A 27,996-nucleotide genomic window follows, 5' to 3' on the forward strand; every position below is an offset into this window, starting at 1 on the left:
GTGTGTTACACAACCATAGAAACACTCGGAAGTGGATGGCACTCAAGGTGGTTGGTAGGTGGTGGACACATTTGATCGAAGTGCAGCTGATTTTTAGAACTGGTCAGTACTACGAAACTGAGAGACATACAATTAATTCATGGGTGAAAAATGTTCATACAGATTGCGGCGCAATGATCGTTTTAGAAAGAAAGTTACGTTAAGGTTGCTAGCTTTAGTTCACAGTCCTCGTAGTCAGAAAGCTTATGGGTTCAAGCATGTGCACACAGCAACCTGTGCTTTGAATAAACTTGACGACAAAATTGCAACTTCAGAAAGACTTACACTCAAATTGCTGTGGCTAGAGTCGTTGCTAATGACATTGTTGAGTGTCATTTGACAAAATAATGTGCTTGTTTGGGCCAGCTAGCAACCCAGCTACGACTACGCACATCTCATCCCAACGGAATGTCAGAGCATATGGTTGAATAATGTAAACTGGTTTGGTATAAGTTAGTTCGCTAATGTTGGGTTCGAATAGGTCGTCCACATAAGGTACTTCGGTAGTTGTGGTTTTAATTGTGTTACAGAAAAATGGATGTAATTTCTCACGCAGGCTGTGGCCATGACAAAGCTGCAAGGTTTCGAGTTCTGGAGGACCACTCTGAAGGGGGCACGCTATGTTGTGGCTCCCATGGTGGACCAGAGCGAGCTGGCGTGGAGGCTGCTGAGTCGCAGGCATGGTGCTGAGTTGTGCTACACCCCGATGCTGCATGCCCAGGTCTTTGTGCGTGACCCCAATTATCGCCGAGAGAACCTATACAACGAAGTTTGTCCAGAAGATAGACCCCTCATTGCACAGGTGAGCTTACTTCCTTAACTCGCTTGCATACCGTATGGACATTGTCAGGAGTGTAAGAGAATAACACTGTTCTAAAAAAAAAAAAAACCTTGATGAGCTCAGATGATTTTCATTCATTACCTCTGTGTTTTTGTAGTTCTGTGCAAATGACCCAGAAGTCTTTGTCAAGGCTGCTTTGCTGGCTCAGGACTACTGTGATGCCATTGATCTCAACTTGGGCTGCCCTCAGATGATTGCAAAGAGAGGTGACATTCAGCACACAGGCTTTAAAGATTGGGCATCTTCACCGAGATCTCATTTATTTACCAGGATGTGCTGCTGAAGCTATTTGCTAATACCAGTGAGCTTCGACTGGAATAGCTAACTCTTACACATGACACATTGCATAGATTCTGGTTAACAGTTTGTGTTTGTTCTGTCCAAGGACACTATGGTGCCTTTCTGCAGGAGGAATGGAACCTTTTAGAGAAAATGCGTAAGTCAGAAATCTCTCGGTCTCTCTATTGGAAAGTCGTGTCAAGCTTTTTCTTGGTTGGCTGGACTCTGGACAAGAACCGGCACCCGTACTCTTAGTGCAGGTCCGTTAGCTGTGGGAATGCTTCTGGATTGCCTACATTATAGCTAACCTATAGTTTTGGTGTGTCCATTGAAGCATGACTTACTATTTATAGATTTGTTATTATTATTATTATTATTATTATTATTATTATTTTTTTTTTATACAACCCCTTGACTGCATGAAACCTAGCCCTGGAAACATGAGTTTTGATTGTCCTTGTCTTTATTTTCCTTCTCCATCTTCAGTCACACTAGGCAATGAGAAAATTTCAGTGCCCCTCACATGTAAAATCCGAGTGTTCTCAGAGATTGAAAAAACTGTGGAGTATGCCAAGATGCTGGAGAAGGCTGGATGCCAGGTAATGGACTTGATCTCTAAGTATTTGGCTTTGGCTGGGTGTACGTAGGCTTCTCCATTGATGTGCTGTGTTGTTTGTTCCTTAGCTGTTGACTGTCCATGGCCGAACCAAAGAGCAAAAAGGAGCGATGACAGGCATTGCGAGCTGGGAGCACATCAAGGCAGTACGGTATGTCCCAGAGCCTTTGTGGACCACATATCGTAAAACACTTACAAACCACCAGGCAAATTGGTTACAATTTTTAAGACTAAATTCTAGTGGTTGTACTCACTGCATGTCTGTCAGTGAGTTAGAAACAGGAATTTAGCACTGTTTGTTTGTTGCTTGAGGGACTGTCCGGCAGGTCTGATCTCCTGTGCGATCTCGCTGCTGCAGGGACGCGGTGAACATCCCTGTGTTTGCCAATGGGAATATCCAGCACCTGAGTGACGTGCAGCGCTGCATGGATGAGACGGGCGTGCATGGGGTCATGAGTGCAGGTACGCTGTGTGTCCCCGTACACTGACTGAGTGCTTTCATTGGCAGGGAGGAACTGCAGAAGCAGAGTTCGGGCGACATTCCAGGCAACACATCCCGCTTAAGTGCTAGCCCTCTCCACAGTTCAGAACCTTGTCCTGACTGTGCCATTACTGACTGGTTGGCATTCCTGTGGGGTGATGCACAGTTGGGCATAGAATCACCCGGTAAAATATGGTTAGTCAGTAGTGTATTCCCCATCTCATCACACAGTAGTGACTAATTTGCTCAGTTGATGTCTCCGGTCTGTTTGTGCCTGCTGCAATGACTGTGCAGCTGAGCTGGTGTGTCACAGTGACTGCGCAGCTGTGCTGGTGTGTCACAGTGAATGCGCAGCTGAGCTGGTGTGTCACAGTGAATGCGCAGCTGAGCTGGTGTGTCACAGTGAATGCGCAGCTGAGCTGGTGTGTCACAGTGACTGCGCAGCTGAGCTGGTGTGTCACAGTGACTGCGCAGCTGAGCTGGTGTGTCACAGTGAATGCGCAGCTGAGCTGGTGTGTCACAGTGACTGCGCAGCTGAGCTGGTGTGTCACAGTGACTGCGCAGCTCAGCTGGTGTGTCACAGTGAATGCGCAGCTGAGCTGGTGTGTCACAGTGACTGCGCAGCTCAGCTGGTGTGTCACAGTGATTGCGCAGCTGAGCTGGTGTGTCACAGTGACTGCGCAGCTGAGCTGGTGTGTCACAGTGAATGCGCAGCTGAGCTGGTGTGTCACAGTGACTGCGCAGCTGAGCTGGTGTGTCACAGTGACTGCGCAGCTGAGCTGGTGTGTCACAGTGAATGCGCAGCTGAGCTGGTGTGTCACAGTGACTGCGCAGCTGAGCTGGTGTGTCACAGTGACTGCGCAGCTGAGCTGGTGTGTCACAGTGAATGCGCAGCTGAGCTGGTGTGTCACAGTGACTGCGCAGCTGAGCTGGTGTGTCACAGTGATTGCGCAGCTGAGCTGGTGTGTCACAGTGAATGCGCAGCTGAGCTGGTGTGTCACAGTGACTGCGCAGCTGAGCTGGTGTGTCACAGTGACTGCGCAGCTGAGCTGGTGTGTCACAGTGACTGCGCAGCTGAGCTGGTGTGTCACAGTGAATGCGCAGCTGAGCTGGTGTGTCACAGTGACTGCGCAGCTGAGCTGGTGTGTCACAGTGACTGCGCAGCTCAATGGGCCACAGAGTGGAAAGAGACATCTTCTGTCTGTGTGCTTTTTGGTGTGTGCTCAGAGTGTACTCTCCAGAGGAACTCGTTGCAGTGATGTAGCGGTCTTAGAGGTTATTGGTTTATTGGTCAGTCCAACCTGGGAGAAAAACTGAAATATGGATTAAACAGAAAATACTGGGGTTTAGCTGTGATTTTCCCAGGGGGTGGAGTTGAAAAAGAAACCTAGGTATCTTAACTTCGCACCTGCCTTTGGTCTGAATGGACTCAGGCAGAAGTTGCCTAGGGTGTGAATGCAGTTTTGGTGGTCTTATCGCCCACCATTTCATCTACAGATAGGTCAGGAGTGATTTTGAGGGATATTGCTAACTCTGCTGATACTCTCACTGTGCAGATCAAAGATGTACTTTTATCAGGCATGGTTAACCTGGATACTGGCAGAAGAAAAGAAGAAACTTGAAATTAATCCTGTTGCTTCTAAAATGCACTTTCAGTCATTTCTGATTCACTGGCCTTCTATGGATACATTCTTTGATGGGATGTTCCCTTTGAATTGAATGGCATGGATTTTTGATGAGTGTTTGCTGCGAAAGAGTCACAAAAGCCAGCTGAAACTCTTCAGAGGCACTGAGTTCAAAGAAAGGGCGATTTTACCCATTTTGTGACAGAGGCTTGTGTTTGTGAATGATAAGGATGCCTTCAGATTATCATCTGGACGTGATGCACTTTTAAACCAGTGGATGGCTGTCTTGCACCGATGCAGACCAGTGCGACTCAACTCCACATCCTGCGGGCCTCAGTGTCTGCAGGCATTTGCTCCTACCGTGCGCTGCACCACCTGATTTCACTAATTATTTTACCTGCTTTGTTCAGATAATAAGCTCAGTAGTGGAATCAGGTGGTGTAGCACACAGTTGAAGCAAATACATGCAGACACTGCTCAACTACATGTATTTCCATTACTAACTAATGAGCATCTCGCTCATCTGCAGCGTATCACATCTGGGTCGTAATGCGTGTTAGGAGTGTGTTATGCTTGTTTTACAGTATGATGCATGTACAGTAGACTTTGTGTGTTGCTGTCTCAGAGGGGAATCTCCACAACCCTGCGCTGTTTGAGGGCACTAGCCCGCCTGTGTGGGAGATGGCGGAAGAGTACCTGGAGGTTGTTCAGCAATATCCCTGCTCCCTGTCCTACGTCCGCGCGCATCTCTTCAAACTGTGGCACCACACGTATGTCACCGCTGGGACCTCTTTCATTCCTTCTCTGCTTCGTCTCACAGTGAAGTGGAATAAATCTGAGTGTCTTGGCCTTGCATAAATACAAGCTGTAATATAAGCAGTCGACCGTGCGCATATTCTCACTACTGGACGGTAATCACTCTAATGTCCTTCCTCAACTGTAGAGCTAATACAGGGAGCAGCATGTCACCATTACCAAACATAATTTGATGGAAGGAATATGGAGGCTTCTTCAGGTCAAACTAGAAACTTTGTATGTCATGATCTAGTCCCAGGAAGACTGGGAAGGTTTACTACCATCTGTCTAACAGCAGAATAGATACTAGCCTAGATCTAGCTCTACAGTCTTTGGCTGGGACTGGTCTTTTAGTGGAATAGGTGCTGGCATGGTCTGTCTCTACTGACCTGGGTATAGCTTTACAGTGGAAAGAGCTACCATTGTTTGTCTCTCCATAGACTGCAGATCCACCAGGAGCTGAGGGAGGAGCTGGCCAAGGTGAAGACCCTGTCTGGAATGGCACAGCTCAACAGACAGCTGAAGCAGCGCTGCCAGGTTTGCTATTTTCCAACTTTGTCTTCATTTCATTCCTCAGATGTTGAAGTTGAAATACAGGATTCTTGAGTGCCATAATTGTGTTTGCCAAACTTGGACATCTCTATTTTGAGTCTCGCCCCTGTCACAGCTAATTATCGCCGTTATTCTGAGCTGACAAGGCATAGTTGTCTTCCTCATGCTAGGGTAGGACTGGCGAAAGAAGCCAGGGTTCCTCAGTTTTGCATAAGTGCTGCCTAGTAACTCAGGGTACTACTGTTGATGTCTTCTGTGAGAGTTGTAGCCCTCCTCCTATTTGTGCTAGCTCTCCTGTAGTGCACTAGGTTACATGTGGTGGAATTAGTGCCTGGCTCACTCAGTAAGTTGCCATTGGTACTGTAGTCACATGACTGAAAAGTATAAATTGTTATTCAAACCTGAGAAGAGGATGAAGGTCTGTACCTCCATCAGCCCATACCCTGCAAAAAATGATATGCGTCTTGGAAAAATGTAATTTTGTTTGTTTATAAAAAATCACTCCAGGAGGAGATGGACAAGGGAGAAGAAGGGCAGAAGAGTGTAAACGGTCTACCTTTCCCCCATTGGATCTGCCAGCCATACGTTCGACCCGTGTAAGCACAAGCTCTCTCCGCTCATCACCCCTTCTGCTACTTTAGTAATTATCTCTGGAGTACTCTTTAATTCGTAACTCGTTCAACAACTTCAGTGCAATTTAATGGAGAGTTGGCATCTCTGTGAGTCTAGTGCCCTTCATTTGCTCTGGATTGGTTCATCCCGTGCTTATGTATGTATGTTCTCAATCAAACAGCCTCTTAATGAAGGAATAGCTCCCTTGTACACAACATGTTTTCATGTTACCCCGGAACGAGTGGCAATTGATGACAAGGATGTATTTCAGTAGCACTTTTTTAATCAGCCGAACCTTTTTCTGAATAGTGTTTGCTGTTCAGTCATTGACTCGTATTCAGTGCTTCAGTACAAAATATATAAGTATATTTACTTTCACACTGCCCACGTCAACGATTCGGATTGAGTCATAAATCCTTGCTATAACACTATGCAGACTTCATTATCTTGCAGCAAATAGCGTAACACAGGCCATCACAGTCTCCCTGGATTGTTTCCATGACAATCACCAAAGAACAGATAAGGGTGCTTCAGTTTGTATGCACTGAATAAACAATTAAGAAATCAAGGCTGTGTATTTGATAAACAAATAATGAATACATAATGGTAAATGGTTGGCATTTATATAGCGCCCCGCCCGGACGGGGGATCGAACCGGCAACCCTCCGACTGCCAGACGACTGTTCTTACTGCCTGAGCCATGTCGCCACACCTACTACATACTCTTCATCCTGTTATAAGGCAAGAGCTGTAAACTCTCATGGTCAGGAATCTTTCTCAATCTTCTTGAATTTCCAAGTTTCAAAACAAATGTTTAAGGTTGTCTTTTCGGGAGACAGTCATTTTGTCACAGGGCTCCATGGTTATACAGTATAGCATTACATTTCACCAGTACTGTTAGTTTTGGTTGGTGATATGCGCTTCTGATTTTCATAAGCCCAGATGATCTTATAGCAGTATGTCAAGCTTTTTTTTTTTTTTTTATGTCAAGAATGTATTTTGCCATTTTTTAAGAGTATCCCCAGCCTGTATCATGAGCTAATATGAAGAAAATGAAATGTTTTATTGGTGAGATGAGTCTGTTTCTCCCATCTTGGCTTTAGTGTACAGTGTACATCGACTACGCGCTAGTAAAGTCCACGTTTGAAATGGTAAAGTGTTTTCTGCATCTGCTACCATTTCAAGCGTGGTCTTTACGACTGTGCAAAGTGTTTTCTGCATCTGCTACCTTTTCAAGCGCTTTCAGGAGTCTTTACTTTCACTCTACATCCTGCTGGGCTGTATCATGCTTGTAAATATACTAGTATTAGTGTGAAATCTACCTTTTGATAATTACACCTTCATATTCTTGTTCTGATATAAACAGCCCTTTTGATGGCACTCCTTGATCTTGTGATTAGCTAGATGAATCCATTGAAGAGCATAAGTTATTTATTATTTTATTTTGAATTTTCTTCTATTGTGTATACAGGACCAGTTAACCTCTTAATCAGATGTATACGACCGTTCAAAAGTTTCTCTGTATTTTGCGTATCCATATACTACACAAAATAAGGCAATGCCAATGTCCTTTTCACAGCAAGTGTCCAGCGAGCAAAAAATACAGTATAATTTCAGCTCCGCCTAGAACCAGCTAGTGCTATGGTATTGAAGTAACGACTGAGAAGCAACTAATGACTTTATTTTTCCAACCATGCATAGTCTGTCTTCCGTTTTACAAGAAAAAAATTATTTTGTGATGCCTATGTCTAAATAGAGTACTTCCTTTGGAGGTCTTCCAAGGAATCTCTCTTCTCTCTAGCCTCTCAAGTATTCTGGAGTGAATATTTCTGAGGAACACCGTGAAAAAACATTTGGCTCCAATATAGAGGGCATTTTCATTGAAATTACCCGATTTTATGTCAGTGAGCATCTAAATATATTTTCAAAATATTCAGTATGCTTATAAAAAAAAAAGGAACAAGCCTGCTTCTGAATAATAAATTGGATTGTGGTATGTGTTTGACTTGTTGAAAGAGGTTGTGTGTTGGACAAAAACTTCAATCAATGGACCTCAGTCAATATATTGGTATACACGATTGTATTATTGTGATTATTGTACTTATTTTTGATATTCTTCCTGACCTGTTGCTGTCTGAGGAAATCACAAGGAGAGGGAGAGGTACGGCGAGGGTGACAAAGGGAGGGGCGAATACTTTTTTTTTCAGGATAAAAAGTGTTGTATACTTTAGTAAACAAAATACAGTATTTTATGTCATAAGACCCAGAATTTCATTCAGCTTCCATGTGTCCTTTTGGAGTTTCCAAATGTCCTTTTTGGAAAATGCCCAGACATAGCTTAGAAAAAACAATGTAGAATGCTCATTTCTGGAGATATTTTCATCAAATTTGAAAGGGGATTTGTGCTGCGTTTTGGCTGTGGCTCCATTGTATTTCCATGCATTTGATCCATTCAAATGCGAAGAGTTTTAGTATCATTTGTAGGACGACCTGAAAATAAGATTCTGTGCTTTGACCATGTATTAAATGTTTTATTACAAACAGAAAATAAAGTTAAAGTAGAAAAAGACATGGTGACCCCAAATTTTTGAACGATACAATTTTGGATTCAAAAGTTCAGATCTTATGAAGGATGCAGCTGGAGATTAATAGTTAATAGTTCACATCTCTCTGAAAAGCCAGAATGTACACTGGAGACAACAAGCCACCTCACATGTTCTTAATAGATTATAGAAATGAAGGGGGAACGAAAAAAGAAAAAGTAATAGCTTCTGAAAATGTTTTATTATGTTTCCAGTTTCACACCACATGAGGATTAAACCTTTGAAAACTTACCCCCCTTCCTGCTGGTCCCCTTCTGTTACTTTAACATGTTCATTTAACACCTTGTTATTCATAACAACATATTCTGTACAGTTCTTCCTTTGGTCTTTATTAGTCATGGATCTGTCTTAATTACTGCTTTTCATCCATGGCTTGCCTTGCCTGTCATATCTTTGTATTTTCTCACCATGATAATTTACAAAGTGTTTTCCTGCTATTTCTTCCCTTTGGCACTTTTCATTATTGTATTGGGAGTGCTCTTCAAAAGGTTTTTGTGCCTTAGGCATTAAACGTGTTAGTAATGGGGAAGCCATGGTATTGATATTCTCCACTGCTGCCTTTTCAAAATTCAGTTTTTTGAAGTGAAATTTGTCTCTTTGCTTGTTAATGTCTCTGAAAGCCATTACTGGAGCTCTGAATCATTGCCTTATATTGATCCCGATGTCATGTAGGCCATACTGTGATGATTCATCTTCATCTATAATGTATAGGTCTGATCACACTAATTGAGCCACTGCTCCTCCTGTCAAGTTAGATGTAGCTTTTCAGCAGTTAATATGTAAAATCAATACGTAATCTCATTTACTAGCTGATTGTTTAAAGTCATTGCCCTTTTTTTTTCACTTACCTAGTGTACAGTTTAGTGTTGATTGTGGCGTAACATAAAAGGGAATCGGCTTGTGTAGCCTCGTCTTTCTCAAACTAGGTCTATTCCACAGGCCGAAGGAGCCCGGCAGTGAGAACGGGCAGCCCAGACCGCAGGTGAAAGTGGCTTGCGTGAAGAGAGCGCTGGAGGACAGCGACGGAACCACTGAATTCCTCTCCAAAAACAAGCAGAAGAAGAAGGCTCGCAACCCCCACAAGAACTTCAACCTGGAACAGAAACGTAAGGAGGACCTGTGGAACCACAGTGAAGCAGCACAGAGCACAGGCACAACCAAACACTACAAGTTTGAAATGACATGACAACTTGCTTACCGGTATGTCAAGGTTAGAAGAGTGTGGAAAAGAAACACTGAAACATTCACTTTCCAGAATATTCATCGTCCAATGAATACATAATGACAACAAAAGACCCAAGTCCTATTATGCATGACCTTCAGGATTTTCTGGAATGTATATGATTGTTATTAGTGTAGTGCTACTCGTAGTTGTATTCATAAGTGGGTCAATGTATTCCCTTTGTTTCTACAGCAAAGTACATCAGGTGTGAGCAGTGTGGAAACCCAAAGGTGAGTTTCCCATTCCCCTTTCTGGGTACAGGGCCATTCATTCATTGCTTGCCAAAGCTGTACAACACACTTAGGTGTGTATACATACATTGCCTTAATTGTCACATTGCCAAATGTTGTCTGGTATGTTGCTGTCTGCCACTTATTATTTGTGCAGTCTCTCTCTGCAGTTTTCCTTCAACCTAATTCTTATTTCACATGTTCCAGTGATAATATTTTTATGGCTGGGTTTACTGTTACTTTGGTATCGTCCCGTTTATGATATTTCTGCCATTCAGGTCACCTCATTCGGAATCTTGCAGTATCGGCACTGAATTTGTGGGACATTGATGAATGTTGTTTAAGAAAAAAACGTATCCTATGATTTAGCTTCTGCCTTTTTATCATGTAACACTGCCTTTTTGTTGGACTGAATGACTGTGTACATATATGTACAGTCATGCTGTTTTTGTTCAAATGCTCAAAAGTGCAATAACTTTTGTCAAGAAATTGTAGGACCCCAGTGGGTTAACGTCTTGTCAGCAGAGTATAACAGAAGCGCTCGGCTCAGATTCTCCCTTTCATTTGAAAGTGCAATGAAGCCTCAGTGCACCCATGGGATGAATGCATCATAAAGCCTGTGCATTAATACAGGAAACATGCAAGCGTGCCCGTAGTGGTCTTTATGCGTAGGAAACGGAGCTTATGCTTGCAAACAGCGCTTAAGGTTGTCAGGAAAGGTCTTATGCAGTGCTCATCAGTTTCTGTATGTGTGTGTGATTTTGGAGAAAATGTTTTATTCATGTAAAAAGATGTGAAATCTCGACATTATACAGTAGTATCTTAAAGCCTTATAGTTCACGTGTTTTTCACTGCGTTTTGAAATGCGTTGGCTGGTGGTGTGGAGCAGGACTCCTTAAGCCTGAGACTATGGTGGGAGGGTCAGTTGTCCCTAAGTCTGTGGCTTTCTGTTGTCCTCGTACTCTTTTGGAATGATAACTCTACAATTGGCCTTGTGATCTGTGTCAGGGAATTTCTCTTGCAGTCTGGGTTTTCTGGAGGAAATCTGCCCTTTACAAATGTCCTTTATGCGTCCACATTCGCTTCAACATTAGTGCTGAGAAATGCCTGAATTTGGCAAAGTAAAAATGCATTTTATAATTAATAATACATACTAGGTCTGAAAATACAACCAACTGTTTGCTGCTGTGTGAAGAGCCTGGGAATACCCGGCCGACTCGAACCCTCATCCCCCGAATAACATGATGGCCAATTCCACCCTGCTTCCTCCCCCGGATCCACACTGCCGCAGTCGGGATTCTCCCTGTCCCGCTGAGACCTGGTGATTTAGCAGGCTCATGCCTGCCGAGACCTTCTCACATTTCAGCTCCCTGCATTCAACTGTGTAAATGCCAAAGAAGCAATGTATGTCAATCCATGCACATAGCTGAGATTGTTCCTGCTGGACATCTTATTAAACATTGATAAACACACTATGGAAGTGTTTAAATAACAAAAGAGGGATCTGGGATTGTTCTGTATGAACAAAGGAGCAACTGCCCGTCATTGTAATGGAATCGCAGGATTGCAGTGCCTGGCCCTGATTGCATTTATTTATTCAGTTGAAAGGGAGAAATCACCACTGCTTCATCTTAAACCAGCTTATCATAATGGAAAAAAAAAGTTGAAATTGGGAACAAATTGCCTGTTGCTAAGGTACCTACTTGTGCATTCAGAATTTCATGAAGATAATGAATTCTTGGGAGCGTGGAGGATATGACTCTGTTAGAGTGGCTTTAGCCACATAGAGGGCTCATTTACAGCCACGGTGAACAGAGCCTTTGTCCATTAAAGACAGCAGGTGGTGATTAGGCAGGCGCTGTGGTATGAGCTAGTATTCCTGAAGCCATGCAGGTCCCATCCACGTGCCGGCTGATGGCCTTGTTTGCTATTGGTTACACTTCTCATTCTCTAATAAGATTATCCGCCCTGCGATCAGGGACAATTGATTTTCTTTTTTCCCCCGAAAGCTTTAAGATCACCTGCTTTTTTTTACCTTTGGTTGGAATGCAAGTTGAGAACCCTTATCTGAGAGGCAGTAATATATATTATATATATACAATATAATGATATTTATGCCGTAAAAAAATCAGTCAATGTTTATGGACCTTTTTTTTTTTTTTTTTGCCAATTCAGGTTGAGGGTTCCAACTTCAGTGTGAAATGCTACATTTATATTCATAAGTAATTTTTTCAGGGTAAAGTGAGCATGGTTATGACTTGAAATTGCTCTCGCTGATGTAATGGGCTTGAAAGCAACTGTTGAAGAGAGTTCTTGATAAAAATATCCTGAAAATGTTGCATGCATTGAAATGGCTACTCGGATCTTTTTTTTTTTTTTCTTCTTCTAACTTCACCCCAGGGCTAAATATATTACTGTTTTACGGCAGAAGTTGAGTCGTCTCAGCTATCACATTTGACCATCTGTACTGTGCCTGATGTGTTGTATTTAAAGGGTGAATTTTCTCACACTGACCGTTTGAACCACACATTTGAAGTGTTAGTCGTTCAGTTCAGAAGGGGGAGATGAAAAAGCTGAAATTTCTGAATGATCTCATTTGTATTGAGGCCATTGTAATATTAACAGATGCGAGGAATAGTTTTGATACATTTTTTATGACCCTCTCTGTGCTAAACCAGAGGAATCTGCCAAGGGTTGTTATAATTGCAGTTCCATTTTGCTGTAAATATTGAATATTTTTTCAGGTGCCATTATATGCACCTGTCCATTTGTGAATACTCCAGCACTCATGTCTGACTGCTGGAGTTTTCACACTGGCATTGTGTAATTACTGTTGCCGCAACTACCCATTTTATTTTTAATCTGTGAGGTTGGAATGACATTTGTCAGTGCTTTGAATAGGCTGTTAAGCGTCACACTTTTGTGCTAATACAATGATGAGAGTGATAATTGGCTTGGAAGTAGCACACAAGGCTGAGGACCTTGTGTGGAGTGAGGTGGTGTGTTTCACAGCCCAGACCCTATTCATACTGAGACTGCCCTTTGCGTCTCTGCACACCATAGACATGCATATTTAACGAGACAGGCCATATGTTTACAAGGCTATTCTGAACTGATTCCTTCCTTATAGCCTGATACAATGGAAGGTCCATCCTTCAACACTCGAGCAGAAAAACTTTGAACTTTGAACTTTGCTTTCAAGCATAGTGCTCCACGTTTTTGGAACTACGGAAAACACTGAAGCTAGAGTCTCTTGTATTTTTGGAACAATTCGATACAACTCAATAAATCTGATTGTAACTGCTTTGTACAATCTTTTTGTAAATCTGCACCAGTGGAAATGAGGGCTTGTCCTCAATGGAATTCCGAGATTTAAATAAACGAAAAACGAAAGCATGCTTCCAGCTAAACCCTGAAGCTTCTGAAGCCCTTGAAGTAAAACTGTTGAGTGCAAAACATTCGAGCTCACATTAAAGTGAATGTGCAATACCATTTGAAGATAAAATAAAACTTCCCTGATGGGATTTGGAAATTTGATCACACTTATGATCACAAGAAAATGGACCGATTAGGTTTTCTTTGGTTGTTGAATCACCTTGGTTTACTCTATTGAATTCAGTGGGCAGCGAGCTCTTTTGCCCTCAACATGTGCAGTAGTGGGCATTTCCAGTTACTTCTTAGGCTTCACCGCCTGCCCCCCTACCCTCTCCATGCACTCTCTATGGTGCATGTTTACCACCATTTCCTGGCTGGGTGACACATTTCAGAGAAGTCTGTGGATTCTGCCCAAATAGACAAAAGGTGTCAAGCTGGCTTTTGATGTGTTCTCCCCTAGTCAGTTTCTCATTGGCTTTCATAAACAGGGCTTCTGTCACAGTTCCCTAATCATTTTTGCTGCTTGACAATGGCAGCAGAATGTTTAATGAATGCTGCTTGGGGACCAGGGTGAGTATGCTGAGCCAGTTGAAGAAATTAAGGGGTTTGGGTTTGGCAGTCAACTCAGCATAGGCTTGTTGCCCAAAATATGATCTGAAATGTTTGATACATGTTTGGCCTGCATGCTGTGGAGGGATTTCTTAGTGGGGGATATGCCATTAGTGCCACTGTCATCAAGCAACTGTTAATTAATTATTGTGTGGATGCTGCTGTCAGTGCTGTCATTAGGACTTGGAAGGCAACTCTAAATGGGGGTCAAAGGTGACTGATAATCTGGCCGATTAATGGTAATTGATGTGTTGACTAGTCCAAGATGCAGACATGCACATAGACTGACCAAGGTGACAGGAGATTGGTGATTTTGGAACTGGAAACAGTCCTTCACAGTAAAGCAACACTTAACAATATCCAGATATTCATGTATTTAAACAAATGCAAAGCAGTACCCATGGCCACATTGTGCTCTCCTCTGAAACGTGACCATCTGCTTCTGATCAAACTGCAGTTCACGGGTCTGGCTCAGACATCTGAAGACCCTTCATGTGCAGTTCAACAGGCTGCCCGTAGGTGCCTGGTCAACCGGGGGGATTTAGTATCACTATTAATGATTTAGGACTTTGCTCGCTAGCGGCAAACATGCTGGAAAGTTCTTAATGAAATACACAGGAAATTGTCCGTCTGGGACAGAGAGAAATTGCCTTTCTGTTTGATGCATGAAATTTGTAATTTGTATGTAGTAGTAATACTGAAATAACTTAACAGAACAAACTTTGTCCAGACTTATTTTTTTATTCTTTATATCAGCCCCAGTAGAAATAGCACATATTAATATTTGCTGTTAATATCTAGACTGTTCAGATGGAACCACAAGTTGCACTACTGTGTTCCTTATAGACGTGACCTTCCCTCTCCACCATACCTTTTCACTGATTCCAGAAGCTTCAGCTCGATAAGGTCGCTGCCCTTGGTTTGTCATTCTCTCAATCTTGTTTTTCTCAATAACCTGACTTCAGGGAAGAAAACACTCCCTATGCGAGAGAAGCCTCCACATTCTTTGTCTGTCTCAGCCAAGTGGATTCTTTGTATTCTGCATGTGGTGTGTATAGAGTTGTATATAGCTCATATTCATGGTGCTTCAGGAAGAAATATCAGGCTGTGGAGTGATACTGCTGCTGATTTGTAATACTGTAATATTTTGAGTACATATGGGATCCCATGGGGGGACGGCACGGAGGGTGCAGTGGGTAGCACTGCGGCCTCACAGCAAGGAGGTCCAGGGTTCGAATCCCCGTAGGCCAGGGCCTCTCTGTGTGGAGTTTGCATGTTCTCGCCACGTTCGTGTGGGTTTCCTCCGGGTACTCGGTTTCCTCCCACAGTCCAAAGACATGCAGGTTAGGCTGATTGGAGAGTCTAAATTGCCCGTATGTATGAGTGTGTGAGTGAATGGTGTGTGTGCCCTGTGATGGACTGGTGACCTGTCCAGGGTGTATTCCTGCCTTTCACCCAGTGTATGCTGGGATAGGCTCCAGCCCCCCTGCAACCCTGTTCAGGATACGCAGGTTAAGATAATGGATGGATGGATGGATGGATGGGTTCCCATGGGGTCCTTCTGGGTGTCCAATTCCCCTGCGGTGACTCATGTTGGAATCCCTGGTATGTTCATTCTCTAATGAGTCACTGTTACTGTTGTAATTCCCTGTAGTTGTGTTTTGAAAGCAATTTAGGGGAAAATGATGGTGGCTCCTGTTGGCCCCTGACAATTACCAGGGCATTTTCCTTTAATGAGCTGCCTTAAAGTGTGTGAGTGTGGAGGTGAACTGGAAACCATCGATTTCTCTCTCACCGTTAAGGTCATGGCACTGTTGGCTCTGAGGTTTTCTGCAGTTTTATTCCTCTTGGGAATTTCTGGGTGTCTCCTGGTCTGCACAGGAATGCGTACTGACTCCATACACCTCTACATTGTACGTTAATTTGCTGTAATCACAGATTAATGCACTGCGGGCACTTAAATAGTGTTCATTTGTCATCTGACGTCAGAGCTTTCTTGCCTAAAGAGGTTAGCAGTCTTTGATGCTAATAAGATCATACATACAGTCCCTTCAAAAAATATTGGAACAGCTAGGCCAATTCCTTTGTTTTTGCAATGGACTGAATAGTTGAGATTAAATGATGAAGATGAGACGAGAGTTCCGAATTTCAGATATTATTTCCTGGTATTCACACCTTGATTTGTTAACCGACTTAGAACATAGCACCTTTTAATATCAGACCCCACAATATTTAGGTGAGCAAAAGTATTGGGACAGAAAGTATTTAAGTAAGTAACACTTTATATTTGGGAGCATATCCAGTAACAGAATGCAATAACTGCATCAAGCCTGTGACCCATTGACATCACCAAACTGTTGCATTCTTCTTTGTGATGCTTTTCCAGGCTTTTACTGTAGCCTCTTTCAGTTGTTGTTTGTTTCGAGGGGTTTTCCCTTCAACCTCCTCTTCTGCAGAGGAAATGCACCTTAACTCTGTTAATGTCAGCTGATTGACTTGGCCAGTCTAATGCCTTCCACTTTTTCTCCCTAATAAAGTCCTTTATTGTGTCGGCAGTGTGTTTTGCCTCATTGTCTTGCTGCTTGATGAAGTTCCTCCCAATGAGGTTGGATGCATTTCTCTGTAAGTTGGCAGACAGAATGTTTATGTAGACTTCTGAATTCATCCTGCTGCTACCATCATGACCACTCCAGATGCAGCCATGCAAGCCCAAGCCATGACACTTCCTTCACCATGCTTCACAGATGAGCTTGTATGTTTTGGATCATGAGCAGATCCATTCTTTCTCAATTATTTTTGGCCTTTCCATCACTTTGGTAGAGGTTCATCTTGATCTCTCCAGTCCATAAAACTTTGTACTTCTTCTTGCAAAGTCTCACCTTTTTACCACTGATAAGTGGTTTGCATCTTGTGGTATAGCGTCTATATTGCTGCTCTCTGACTCTTTTTCTAATGGTTGATTGAGACCTGTACCCCTGCCCTGTGGTGATTGTTTGTGATGTCACTGACTGATGTTTTGGGATTTTTCTTCCAAGATCTCAATGTTTCTGTCATCAACTGCTGTTGTTTTCCTTGGTCAACCTGTTCGATGTCTGTTGCTCAGTACAGCAGTGGTTTCTTTCTTTTTCAGGACATTCCGAGTTGTTGTACAAGCTATCCCCAATGGTTTCCCAGATTTTACAGCTCATTTCTAAGCTTCAAAATGGCTTGCTTTTCCAAAAGACAGCTCTCTGGTCTTCATGTTATCTTTTCTATTCTTTTCAATCAATCTAACAGGACACATCTGGGCAACAAGAAACACTTGTCAGTCGCATGTTCCAATACCTTTGTATCTAAAAATTGGGTGGCATGATACAAAAGGTGATATGTCCTAAGTTGTTTAACAAATCTAGATAGAAAATACCAGGAAATAAAAGCTGCAATTCACATCTGTTATCTCATCTACATCTTTTGACCTAAAACATAATAATATGGCTGCTGGGTGGCTTATTTGGTTTAGGATTAGCTCCACATACGCTGATCAGACTTCACTCTCTGCCAACTTGGCTGTTGTGGTGTGGAAAAAAAACACTGGCAACACTACAGTTTTCAGAAAGGATCTGTGGATGTCTGCATTCTCCCTATCAACAGTGGGGTTTGTGCATGAACACGAGCCCTGTGGTTGCAGGTAATTGGAAATTCTAAATTAGGTTGGGGATTGGACAATATCCAGCCCCATGTTGAGTGGCAAAAATAATACAATAATAGCAAACCACACATTTAGGGAAAATATAATTCCATTCATGTATGTATCAGGTTGTTTGTATAAGTTTTTGAAGGCAAGGCAGGAAGGATTTGGTCTGTCTGAGGTTTGATTAGGCAAAAATGTTCATGTTCACCATTTCCTGAGGGAGAGCCATGAATGTATGCTATTTTACGGCGTTATTATTCCAAGTAAGTGAGCAATGCACTTCATCTCAGCTCTTAAGATTTCCATTACACCCAGACTGTCCACTTCATGCATGATTGCATCTTCATTGCTTCTCATTACTCACCAATCACAGACTGTTCTTTTGAAATTCTCTGGTCATTTTGATTGAGAACACTTGAGGGCGGCCATTTTTATATCTATAGTTAAAAAGCGTTGTCAGGAGATAGAGGTGATGAATGAATGAAGTGCTTTGTTCCACAGTTTAGTGTAATTTCATGGTGTGGCAGCAGTTTATTAGGGAAGCTTAGTTGAATTTCTGCATATGTTCTTTCAGTTATGACCTGAAAATCATCTCAGGAATCCATCGTCCTGAAGAACCATTGACACTATATTTTCCTGACTCAGGAGACAAGATCCAAAGATTATGAGAATTAGTATGAGGAAGGTGGTGACCTTTTTCATCACTGCTGAACATTGCAGTCACATCAGAACAGGGGATCATTGCTATAGATGGATCTGGGAGTGATGACATCTGTAAGGTGGACTCAGTCTTAAGAGAGAGTTGATTTGGCTCAAAGCTTTTTTACTGGTGGAAAGAAAAGATGTTTGAAGCAGGAAATTAAATCTACTTAAAGGAAAGAGCTGGCTTTTTGACACTTATTAAAGAGGCATGATGTATTTACCCCCAGTGCTTTTCTAAAACTGAATCCACAGTAATACAGTTTCCTTGACAGATCAGCGTGTGGTGGTTTAGTAGTAGACAATAACCTTGTGTGAATGAGTATTTCCTTATTTCCTACCTTTTAACTTGTATACATTGGGGTCAGATTTCAAACGCAAACTGTTTGAAGACTGGGGGATACAGGTTTGATTCTTCTCTCCCTTTCCAAAAAGCACCAGCGGATCACCGTCTGGAACTCTGGACTTTAGACTGGGTGACTCTGGCATTACAGGTCCGCTCACAGTCCCTCTGCCCTGCTGAGTGCTGAATCCATTACACACACATGCCAGCAATAGAACAGTTCACCTGCTTTCAGGATTACTATAATCCTCCTCTCCTGGTGGAACATTTATGAATTTGCAGCATCTGTTCTGCCTTTCGATTAGAAGGCTTCAGGTGCTTTTAAAAATACCACTGTGCCTATTTTAGCTCTCTTTGGACAAAATAATGGAAAGGGGTTTCAAGTGCAGTAGTTCAAAGTAATATTACCATTGTGATAATTATGCATTTAATTTATGCATTGAATCATGATAATGAATAGCCTACATTTTATTTATGCATTATATTTTATCTTGGTGGAAATAAAAAAGAAAAATGGTTACAAGGTCAACTTATCACACACATCATTTATGCAATTGGACTGCGGCACCCTATATAAAACCCATAGAAAGGCCTTGGAATCACAATACATTTCAGCGGTCTTGGAAAATGGTCATATTATCAAATACAATGCTGGTGTCGCATCCGTCTGTTAAGGGAGATATAATGCGCAGGTCACATCCGTCTGTTAAGGGAGATGTAATGCGCAGGTCACACCCGTCTGTTAAGGGAGATATAACGCGCAGGTCGCATCCGTCTTGTTAAGGCAGATGTAATGCGCAGGTCACATCCGTCTGTTAAGGGAGATGTAATGCGCAGGTCACATCCATCTGTTAAGGGAGATATAACGTGCAGGTCGCATCCGTCTTGTTAAGGGAGATGTAATGCGCAGGTCACATCCGTCTGTTAAGGGAGATGTAATGCGCAGGTCACATCCGTCTGTTAAGGGAGATGTAATGCGCAGGTCACACCCATCTGTTAAGGGAGATATAACGCGCAGGTCGCATCCGTCTTGTTAAGGGAGATGTAATGCGCAGGTCACATCCGCCTGTTAAGGGAGATGTAATGTGCAGGTGGCATCCGCCCATTAGGGGTAAAGGAAATTCGTTTATTTTTAAACAAATGATAAAAACACTGCAATTACATAGGTCGGTGGGTACACTGGAAATGCATTTTGAATAAACTATTTTTTTATCCCAAGTTTAAGATGCACACTCAACTGCAGGCCCATCCCTTTGCTTCGGTGTTGTGTGCTAGTTTTGGAGCGTGATTAGCATGCAAGTCCCAAAAACCTGTTGGCAGCGGTGTCACTGTGGTGTTATGAAGGGGAAATGGCCCCTCTCCCTCTCTGGACAATGCAGTGGAAAATGGTAAAATGGTAAATGGTTGGCATTTATATAGCGCCTTTATCCAAAGCGCTGTACAATTGATGCTTCTCATTCACCCATTCATACACACACTCATACACCGACGGCGATTGGCTGCCATGCAAGGCACCGATCAGCTCGTCAGGAGCATTTGGGGGTTAGGTGTCTTGCTCAAGGACACTTTGACACAGCCCGGGCGGGGGATCGAACCGGCAACCCTCCGATTGCCAGATGACTGCTCTTACTGCCTGAGCCATGTCACCCCCATGTGGCCAGTCATGTGTCACCCCATGGGGCTTGGATTCAGTCTGGCACTTTCTTAAGGAACATTTTTGGTGTGACTCTGACTCATCTTTTGAAGGATACTCCACGCACTCCTGATAATAAATAAATCTGTAGATAAACGTGCATAAACGCTGGTGCCAGAAGCCCAATTGTTATGTCCCAGGCAGTATACCTGTCCTCCGATCTCTCATGTGGAAAACAAATCCCTGAGAAGCTTTCAGTCCTTGCATTAGCCTTGCACTGTTGTTATGAAAAGTGAAGTGCACTTTAAGGGGTTAAAGGAACGTGTCCGTTACATCATGACTTGTAGTGTTGCTCTGAAAATGCATACAGATGTCAGGAATATATGAAAGGCTTCTTCTTGGCTCAATGTGATAATACAAAAATAATAATTATGCGAATAGTAATAATCCTGTTTATTTGTGCAGTGCCTTTCTCATACCCATGAATACATGCACAGAACATGGAACAAATGCACATACATATAAATAAATAAATACATCTGCTGATTCCAGTTTCAGAGCCATGGTACTGAATCATCTACCAGTGATAACGGACAGTCTTTTCCTGGGGATCACAAGCAGAGCAGTGCCAGGATAAAACATAACTTGGTTTTGTACCTTGGTTGATGAGACAATCAAGATGCCATCTTTGATGGTTTCAGAGACGGTGGTTTTGGGTGTAACCACCATCATTTCTGTTGTCACAGTATGTCTGTATGGATTAGGGAGTTATTGGACATTGAGCGTTTTTTTCTTAAATTGTCATATTAGTACTGGTAGTTTCTACCATGTTATTAGCGAGCATGAGAGGGGGCCAAGAACTGATCCCTGAGGGACACCGTGTAAAAAAAAAAATCAAAAAAAAAAAATAATTCTAAAAAAATAAAGTAAAATAAAAAACAGAAGTATCATACCCCGTACTGTGGCATAAAATTGTACAATAATAAGTATATTTATTAATAATGTTTTTATTAACGTTATATCACATAGTTGTCTTGCTTATGAACAACAGCATGACATAATCCAAGCAAAACATGAACAAAAACGTCAATCCATGTATTATCATATAGGTTGTGAGGTACAAAGATTGGTCTGTGTTTTTCTCTCCCAAGAAGAGCAAATGCCACGGTTCAAGTGCCATGTTGCGTCAGCATGGCGATTTGTGAGAGTGATGGCCCGTGTGCTCATTGTGTCACTGGTGGAGCAGTGCAGTTGATTGGTCATTATTTTGCTATGACCAATTTTGCTATTTCTTGCACAAGGTCACCTTATTGCAACAGGAAACCACTGGCCCTCCAAACAACACTCCTCTCCCGAGCTCCTGAAGTATGATTGCTGTCTGTGTGCTCGGAAGACTTGGAACAGGAATGTATGCGGCACGGCACTTACAAGATCCTATTTTAGATCAGTTCCCCTGAAGAATACAGTGCTCTTCCAGCAAGCCAGGGCCATGGCATACCTCATCTGTATGAATAGGCTGTAGGATATCAGATGATGGAAAATTGTCCTTTCTGCCTTCTGTTGTGTGTTGTGAGAAAAAAAATGTTTAACAAGAGGAAGGAAATGGTTTTATCTCAATCAAGAGACAATTTGTTTACCTCTGTGCTCGTATAACAGTGGCCCTAAGTGAAGTGCTATTGGGCGTAGATGAAGAAAAAACAGATTGCGACTACATTTTCTTGTGGGGAAAAAAATGATTGACTTTATATTTTGAGCGCAATTGTACCATTGACTTTACATTGAAAACGGGCCTGAATGACCTATTCTGGAGCAAACCACCTCTCAGCATGACCAGGAAGCCGGTCTTGGCTGCTTGATTTCAGCCAGACAGTACGGTATCACTGTGCTCAACAGTGCCGGTTGCTGGGGTACTTGCAGTTTGGATGTTGAAGTGCCTTCCTCAAGTCTGTACAAGTCTGACCACGATGTGAAAGACGCGGCAGCAACATCCGGTATTAGGCGGACAGGACATGCTTGTCTGTGCTTTACCAAACTGACAATTGAGGTCATTTGGAGAATTGCAGCATGAGCATGACTGGGCAAACTTTGAGACAATGGCGACATACTGGATAGGCTTTTGACATGTATCACATTTAGATCTCACGTACCATCAGCATGTTACTTCAGCAACAAGACCACTCGTCAATGAGTTCAATTGCAGTGGCAGGTTGATGGCTGGAGGCTTGTTTTTTTTTTTCAGTGTGCATGTGATGAATGCATGATCTGTGCATTGGTGCTCCATGCTGCTACAGGGCACCTAATTGCTTTGAATTTTTAAATCTGTTCATGGAACTTTGTGAGTTAAAAAAAAAAAAGAAAAAAAAGAAAAATGAATCCCAATGTTCCCAAGACAAAATTCCCATGGAAAATTTCCATGGAAAATTTGGTATTGAGTGCTCAGTGTCAGCTTTGCTCTTTGTCTCCGGTTCTGCAGGGGAACAAATGTGTCTTCAGCTTGTGCCGCGGGTGCTGTAAGAAGGCGGCATTCAAGGCGACTGCAGACTGCCCTGGTGAGTGTCCCGCCAATCTGTGCCCCCCCCTCCACATACCGCCCTCTCCCATTGTCTGAGTCTGTGTCACTGCACCCATCCCTTCCCACATTTCATTTACACCTCCATACAGGAGAAGAAAAGCAGACCAAGCCCCCTCCTCCTCACCTGCCAAAAATAAGAAGAAAAGTCTGGCATTGTTTCCCAAGATTTACTCCACACGGTCTGGCTAATGAGACACGGAACTGCCCACTACCCCATTAGTTCCCATGATTCACTCTGTCCTTCCTTTGGTAAAAATAGCAACCGCTCAACAAGCTGTAACAGTGTTTCATCTCAACATCCAGGGCCGCATTAATTACAGCAGTCATTACTCAAGATGGCATATGACTTTAAATATGACTTTAAAGGGTTATGTCAAATATTAACAGTGATGAATCATAGGCAAGCGCAGAACAATTGAGTGGATCATGACAGGCCCTCTTGTGGTACAGTCCCCTCCAAAGGTTTTGGAACAGCAAGGCCAATTATTTTGTTTCTGCAATACACTGAATACATTTGGGGTTAAGATAAAAAGATGAACACGAGACAAGAGTTCAGAATTTCAGACTTAAATTCCTGGTATTTACACCTAGATGTGTTAAACTACTTAGAACATAGGACCTTTGGTATCAGACCACCCAATTTATAGGTGAGCATAAGTCATGGAACAGAGAGTATTTAAGTAAATGAAAGCAAATAAAACTTTAAATTTGGTAGCATATCCCTTGCTTGCAATAACTGCATCAACTCTGCGACCCACTGACTGTTGCATTCTTCTTTTGTGATGTTTGTCCAGGCTTTTACTGCAGCCTTTCAGTTCTTGTTTGGTTAAGATTCCCTGCAATCTCCTCTTCAGGAGGTGAAATGCATGCTCTATTGGGTTAATGTCTGGTGACATGGCCAGTCTAAAACCTTCTGCCTTTTCTCCTTAATTAAGTCCTTTGTTGTGTTGGCAGTGTGTTTTGGGTCATTGTCTTGCTGCCTGATGAATTTCCTCCCAATTAGTTTGGACAAATTTCTTGGTCAACCTGTTCAATGTCTGTTGCTCAGTACGCCAGCAGTTTCTTTCTTTTTTTTCTTTAGAACAGTACAAGCTATTCCCAATGCTTGTGCAATGTGATTGATTTCCCCTCTTTTCTAAATGGCTTGATTTTCTCCATATGACAGTTCTCTGGTCTTCATGTTGGTTTATCTTTTCTAACAGAAATGCAGTCTTCACAGACAAAACCCAAACAAATGGGTTTTGCCTGTGTTTTCCTGCGTTTAACAAATCTAGATATAAATACCAGAATCTGTCATCTGTATTGCAAATACAAAGGAATTGACCTTGCTGTTCCAATACTTTTGGACGGGACTGTATATATGGTGTCACTGACAGAGTTGACATGACCTTTGCGCTAAGTGCTTCTTATTGGTTCTGTTAACACAAGAAAGGCAATAATAGTGACTTTATTGACATTTTAGCTTTACTAACCATATCTGACACAGCCTAATTGAAACTTTTTAAAGCAGTTGCTAAAGCAGTTGCTTTTGACAAATGCTATTTTTCTATTCTATACTATTGCAAGCTCCTCAGCCTGTAGGTTTAAGGTGTTCAGTCAGTTTTTCACATATTACAGATGGATACCTGCATTGTTGGTGTAAAGCCTTGATGCAGTAATGTGGAATGTGTGTTCCTAGGTCACGGGCTGCTGTTTAAGACCAAGCATGAGAGGGCCTTGAAGCTGAAGAGCGAGGAGTCCTGTGGCGGTGCGGTGAACGGGGAGAGCGGCCTCCAGACGGGAGCGGAGCCTGTGGCCTGAGGGTGCAGTCAGGGACACACAGCACACGCACCATACACCCGCACACACACTCGCACACCCACACCCACACGCACACACACACACCCGCACACCCACACACACACACACACACACACACACACACACACACACCCACGCACCACACACACACACACACACACACACACACACACACCCACACACACACACACACACACACCCACACACACACACACACACACACACCCACACACACACACACACACACACACACACACCCACACACACACACACACACACACACACACACACACACACACACACACACACACACCACACCACACCACACCACACACACACCACACCACACCACACCACACCACACACACACATACCACTCACACACCCACACACACACAAACACACACACACACACACACACACACTCACGTGCCCTGCTGCTGCTGTGGACTCCAGGGCCGTGCGGGGCAAGGGGAGGGGAGAGGGCCAGACACATGCAAACCCTTGCAAGCCCTCCCTGGGTCTGTTTACCACGGGGGGTTGATGTGAACACGTTTACGTTTACAGGGGAACAGGGAACGTCACCAGCTTGTTTTCGAATTAGATTTTTGTGTTTTTACATTAGTCTTATTTTTTGTGTTCAAGTTCAGCCCATTTGTTTTTTGTTTTTTTCTCCCATGCATCACTTTTTTCTGAATGCTACCCATCGAAAAGAAAAGGAGGCTATTTTATCTGGCAAGTAAGAACATTAATTACACATGGACAGAATGTACTTAATCAAATGCTTTTATGAAATGCGATGGAACGTGGATCTCAATGCCTTGCTATACTAGAAACCGTGTATAAAAGGCAGTTTGACTCTCGCTCATTTTTAAATTGATCTCCAATCAATTCAGTACTAATAAATGGTTGCTGTGAGAGTGGAACCTGTATGCTGCTAGTTCGTCTGTGCTGTTAATGAGGAGCAGGCTTGTATAATGGACAGATGTGGATATTTGAAAAATAACTTAAATACACAAATACAAAGACTCTTCTAACTGAAAATTTTATTTTCAGTTATGGAGCATTTTTAGTCTCAACCCAGATATGAAACGAAATGTTACAGTTTGTTACTTTCATTGCTTTCCAGATGGCCAGCTTTAGGTCATTTGTTATGCTGGCTTGAAGAATCATTACTTTGAAATGGAGCCCTAACCATTCATGGACCTATGGTTTAACAGATCCCCAGACTTAACTGGCATCAGGGGGTCGAGCGGTCACGCTCGTAGTAAAGTTACGCACCGGACACGTGAGGCTAAAGCATCTGGGCTTGTCATTTGATATTTTAACTTGAGAATCATTGGGGTTCTGCAGAATAGTGTGGCAAACATTAGAATGATGTTTAATCCCATGCTTGAGCGCCTTAGAAACAAATTACCAAGCCTTTTTTCCCTCACTTTTGTCATTATTGTATGGAAATGGGAAGAGGGGATGGGAGCAGTCAGGGCATTTGTCTCATTTGTAATCAGAATTAGCCCACAGTAGCCTGCAATAGCTATTGGATGTTAGCAACATCTGACGAGCCCCTGATTCCTCTACCTATGTCCATTTGCACTGGGTCTTTTTATTTATATACAAAAAAGTTGGTTCTTCTTTTCAATAGACACAGATTTGTCAACGTTAGAGATAAAATACCAAAAAAACAAGCTTTGGTAAACGGACATTCCAAATTACCAGAAAATGGTGATAATTTAAAAATATGAAGCATCGCATGATTGTGACAAGAAAAAGACTTCATGGCCAATAAAACTGTGAATTTTAAATACTTGTTCAGACTCATGTTGACAAAATATATGTTTAATGCATCAGCCTGATGGATGAGTTTTAAGATCATTTATCCATTGGAGAAGCAATGTGAAACCTGTGAAAAGGATGTTTGTGCGATTTCTTCTAATACCCTGTACCGAGTGCCGTCAGGAGTGCTTGAACGTAAGTAGGAGTCTGTTTTCTTGAATCCCTTTGTTACAATATGAATCTTTGAGCAGAGAAATAAATAGAAATTACAAAGTGCAAGTGTTTACGCAAAGTGTTTGTGTAGCCTTTTAACTATACAGTAAATCTTACCAGTACCATACCAGTTAACGTGAGGCTGGCACTGGTGTATTTGCTTTACACCGGAGTAAAAATATTCCGTGTTTTGTTTTGCTGTAACAAAGACATTGGGATTAATACTGCTGTGCTTGAGCAATGTAGTACATTTTTAAAGTGGTAAAGCCAACCTGTGTCCCAGGCAAGGGCTCATTCTCCTTCCTATGTCTACAAGCTGCAGGTGTCCTTTGGTTGAGGGCATAGGGGCTCATTTGTAACTTGAGAGAAACTTGGTATGTATGAAACAACTTGTTTTTGGGTGAATCCATTGTTATTATTTTTTTGCTGGAATTGTGTGACTGCACTTGATTCCATAAAAAGTAAAGCTATATTTGCTTTAGATCTTAGTAAAAATATTCCATGTTTTTATTTGCTGTAACAAAGACATTGGAATTAGTATTGCAGTGCCTTCAGCAATGTAGTACATTTTTAAGTGGTAAAGCCAACCTGTGTCCCATGCAACAGTTCATTCTCTTTCTGCCGTAGGTCTAAAAACTGCTGGTGTCCTGCGATTGAGATCACAGGGGCTAATTGTAACTTGGTGGGGGAAAGGCATTTCACTATTTAATATGTATGAAACTACGTTTTTGGGTGAATTCATCTTTTTTTGCTGGAATTGTGTGACTGCACTAGATTCCATACAAAGAAGTAATAAAAAATGGTACTCTTCTCCTCTTCTGAACACTGCCGTGTTTTTGTATTTCCTATACTGAATATTACTGCAACCTTTGTGGAAGGTTTGGGGAATTCTTAAAAGGATGATGGTAATTTAAGACATCACAGCTTTTAAAAAGACAAGGAAATGAGTTGAAAGCCAGATTAGTTTGAAAGTGCTGAAAGTGGAGGTGCTTGTGACGTCAGCAGAGCAGTTCTGTTGCAGCTTTTTTCTTTTTCTTTTTTATATATATACATAAATACATTCTGTCTGATGGACAAGAAGATCCTGCAAAAACATGAAAACAGCCCTGGGTATGCAATACACTGCTCAAAAAAATTAAGGGAACAATTAATCATCAGTGTAACACCAAGTCAGTTAAACTTCAGGGATATCAATCTGTCCATTTAGGAAGCACAAGTGATTGTGAATCAGTTTCACCTGCTTTGGTGCAAATGAAATTGACCACAGGTGCAATGGAGATCCCAAAGCAAGACAGCCCCCACAAAGGTAATGGCTTTGCATGTGGTGGCCACAGACAATTGCTCTCTCCTTATCCATCCTGACTGATTCTTCTCTAGTTTTGTGTTCTGCTAGTGTCCTTGTCTCTACTGGTAG

At 42.4% G+C, this 27,996-nt stretch overlaps 1 protein-coding gene across 2 annotated transcripts; it reads left to right on the top strand.

The window, feature by feature from the left end:
* dus1l (dihydrouridine synthase 1-like (S. cerevisiae)) lies at positions 1-27,405 on the top strand. 2 transcript variants are annotated; one of them, XM_061233071.1, is made up of 14 exons: positions 1-102; positions 596-841; positions 978-1,086; positions 1,266-1,316; positions 1,646-1,758; positions 1,844-1,926; positions 2,134-2,237; positions 4,507-4,651; positions 5,117-5,213; positions 5,736-5,824; positions 9,383-9,549; positions 9,858-9,895; positions 22,698-22,773; positions 24,475-27,405. In XM_061233071.1, exons 2-14 carry the CDS (start codon positions 605-607, stop codon positions 24,594-24,596), a joined length of 1,431 nt encoding a protein of 476 aa, XP_061089055.1. In that variant the 5' UTR covers positions 1-102; positions 596-604; the 3' UTR covers positions 24,597-27,405. The 2 variants fall into 2 exon arrangements, with proteins under 2 accessions (XP_061089055.1, XP_061089056.1); XM_061233072.1 differs by having other exon boundaries at positions 3-54.
* Positions 27,406-27,996: the final 591 nt, after the last annotated feature.

This window comes from Conger conger, chromosome 2 (genome assembly GCF_963514075.1).
Source record: "Conger conger chromosome 2, fConCon1.1, whole genome shotgun sequence".
NCBI classification, from domain to species: Eukaryota; Metazoa; Chordata; class Actinopteri; order Anguilliformes; family Congridae; genus Conger; species Conger conger.

What these genes read in the sequence shown, in the direction of transcription:
- dus1l (XM_061233071.1), top strand. Translation starts at nt 605, where the DNA reads ATGACAAAGCTGCAAGGTTTCGAGTTCTGGAGGACCACTCTGAAGGGG. An exon ending in TCAGATGATTGCAAAGAGAG is followed by an intron (nt 1,087 to 1,265) that starts GTGACATTCAGC and finishes GTTCTGTCCAAG; the next exon opens with GACACTATGGTGCCTTTCTG. An exon ending in GCATGGGGTCATGAGTGCAG is followed by an intron (nt 2,238 to 4,506) that starts GTACGCTGTGTG and finishes TTGCTGTCTCAG; the next exon opens with AGGGGAATCTCCACAACCCT.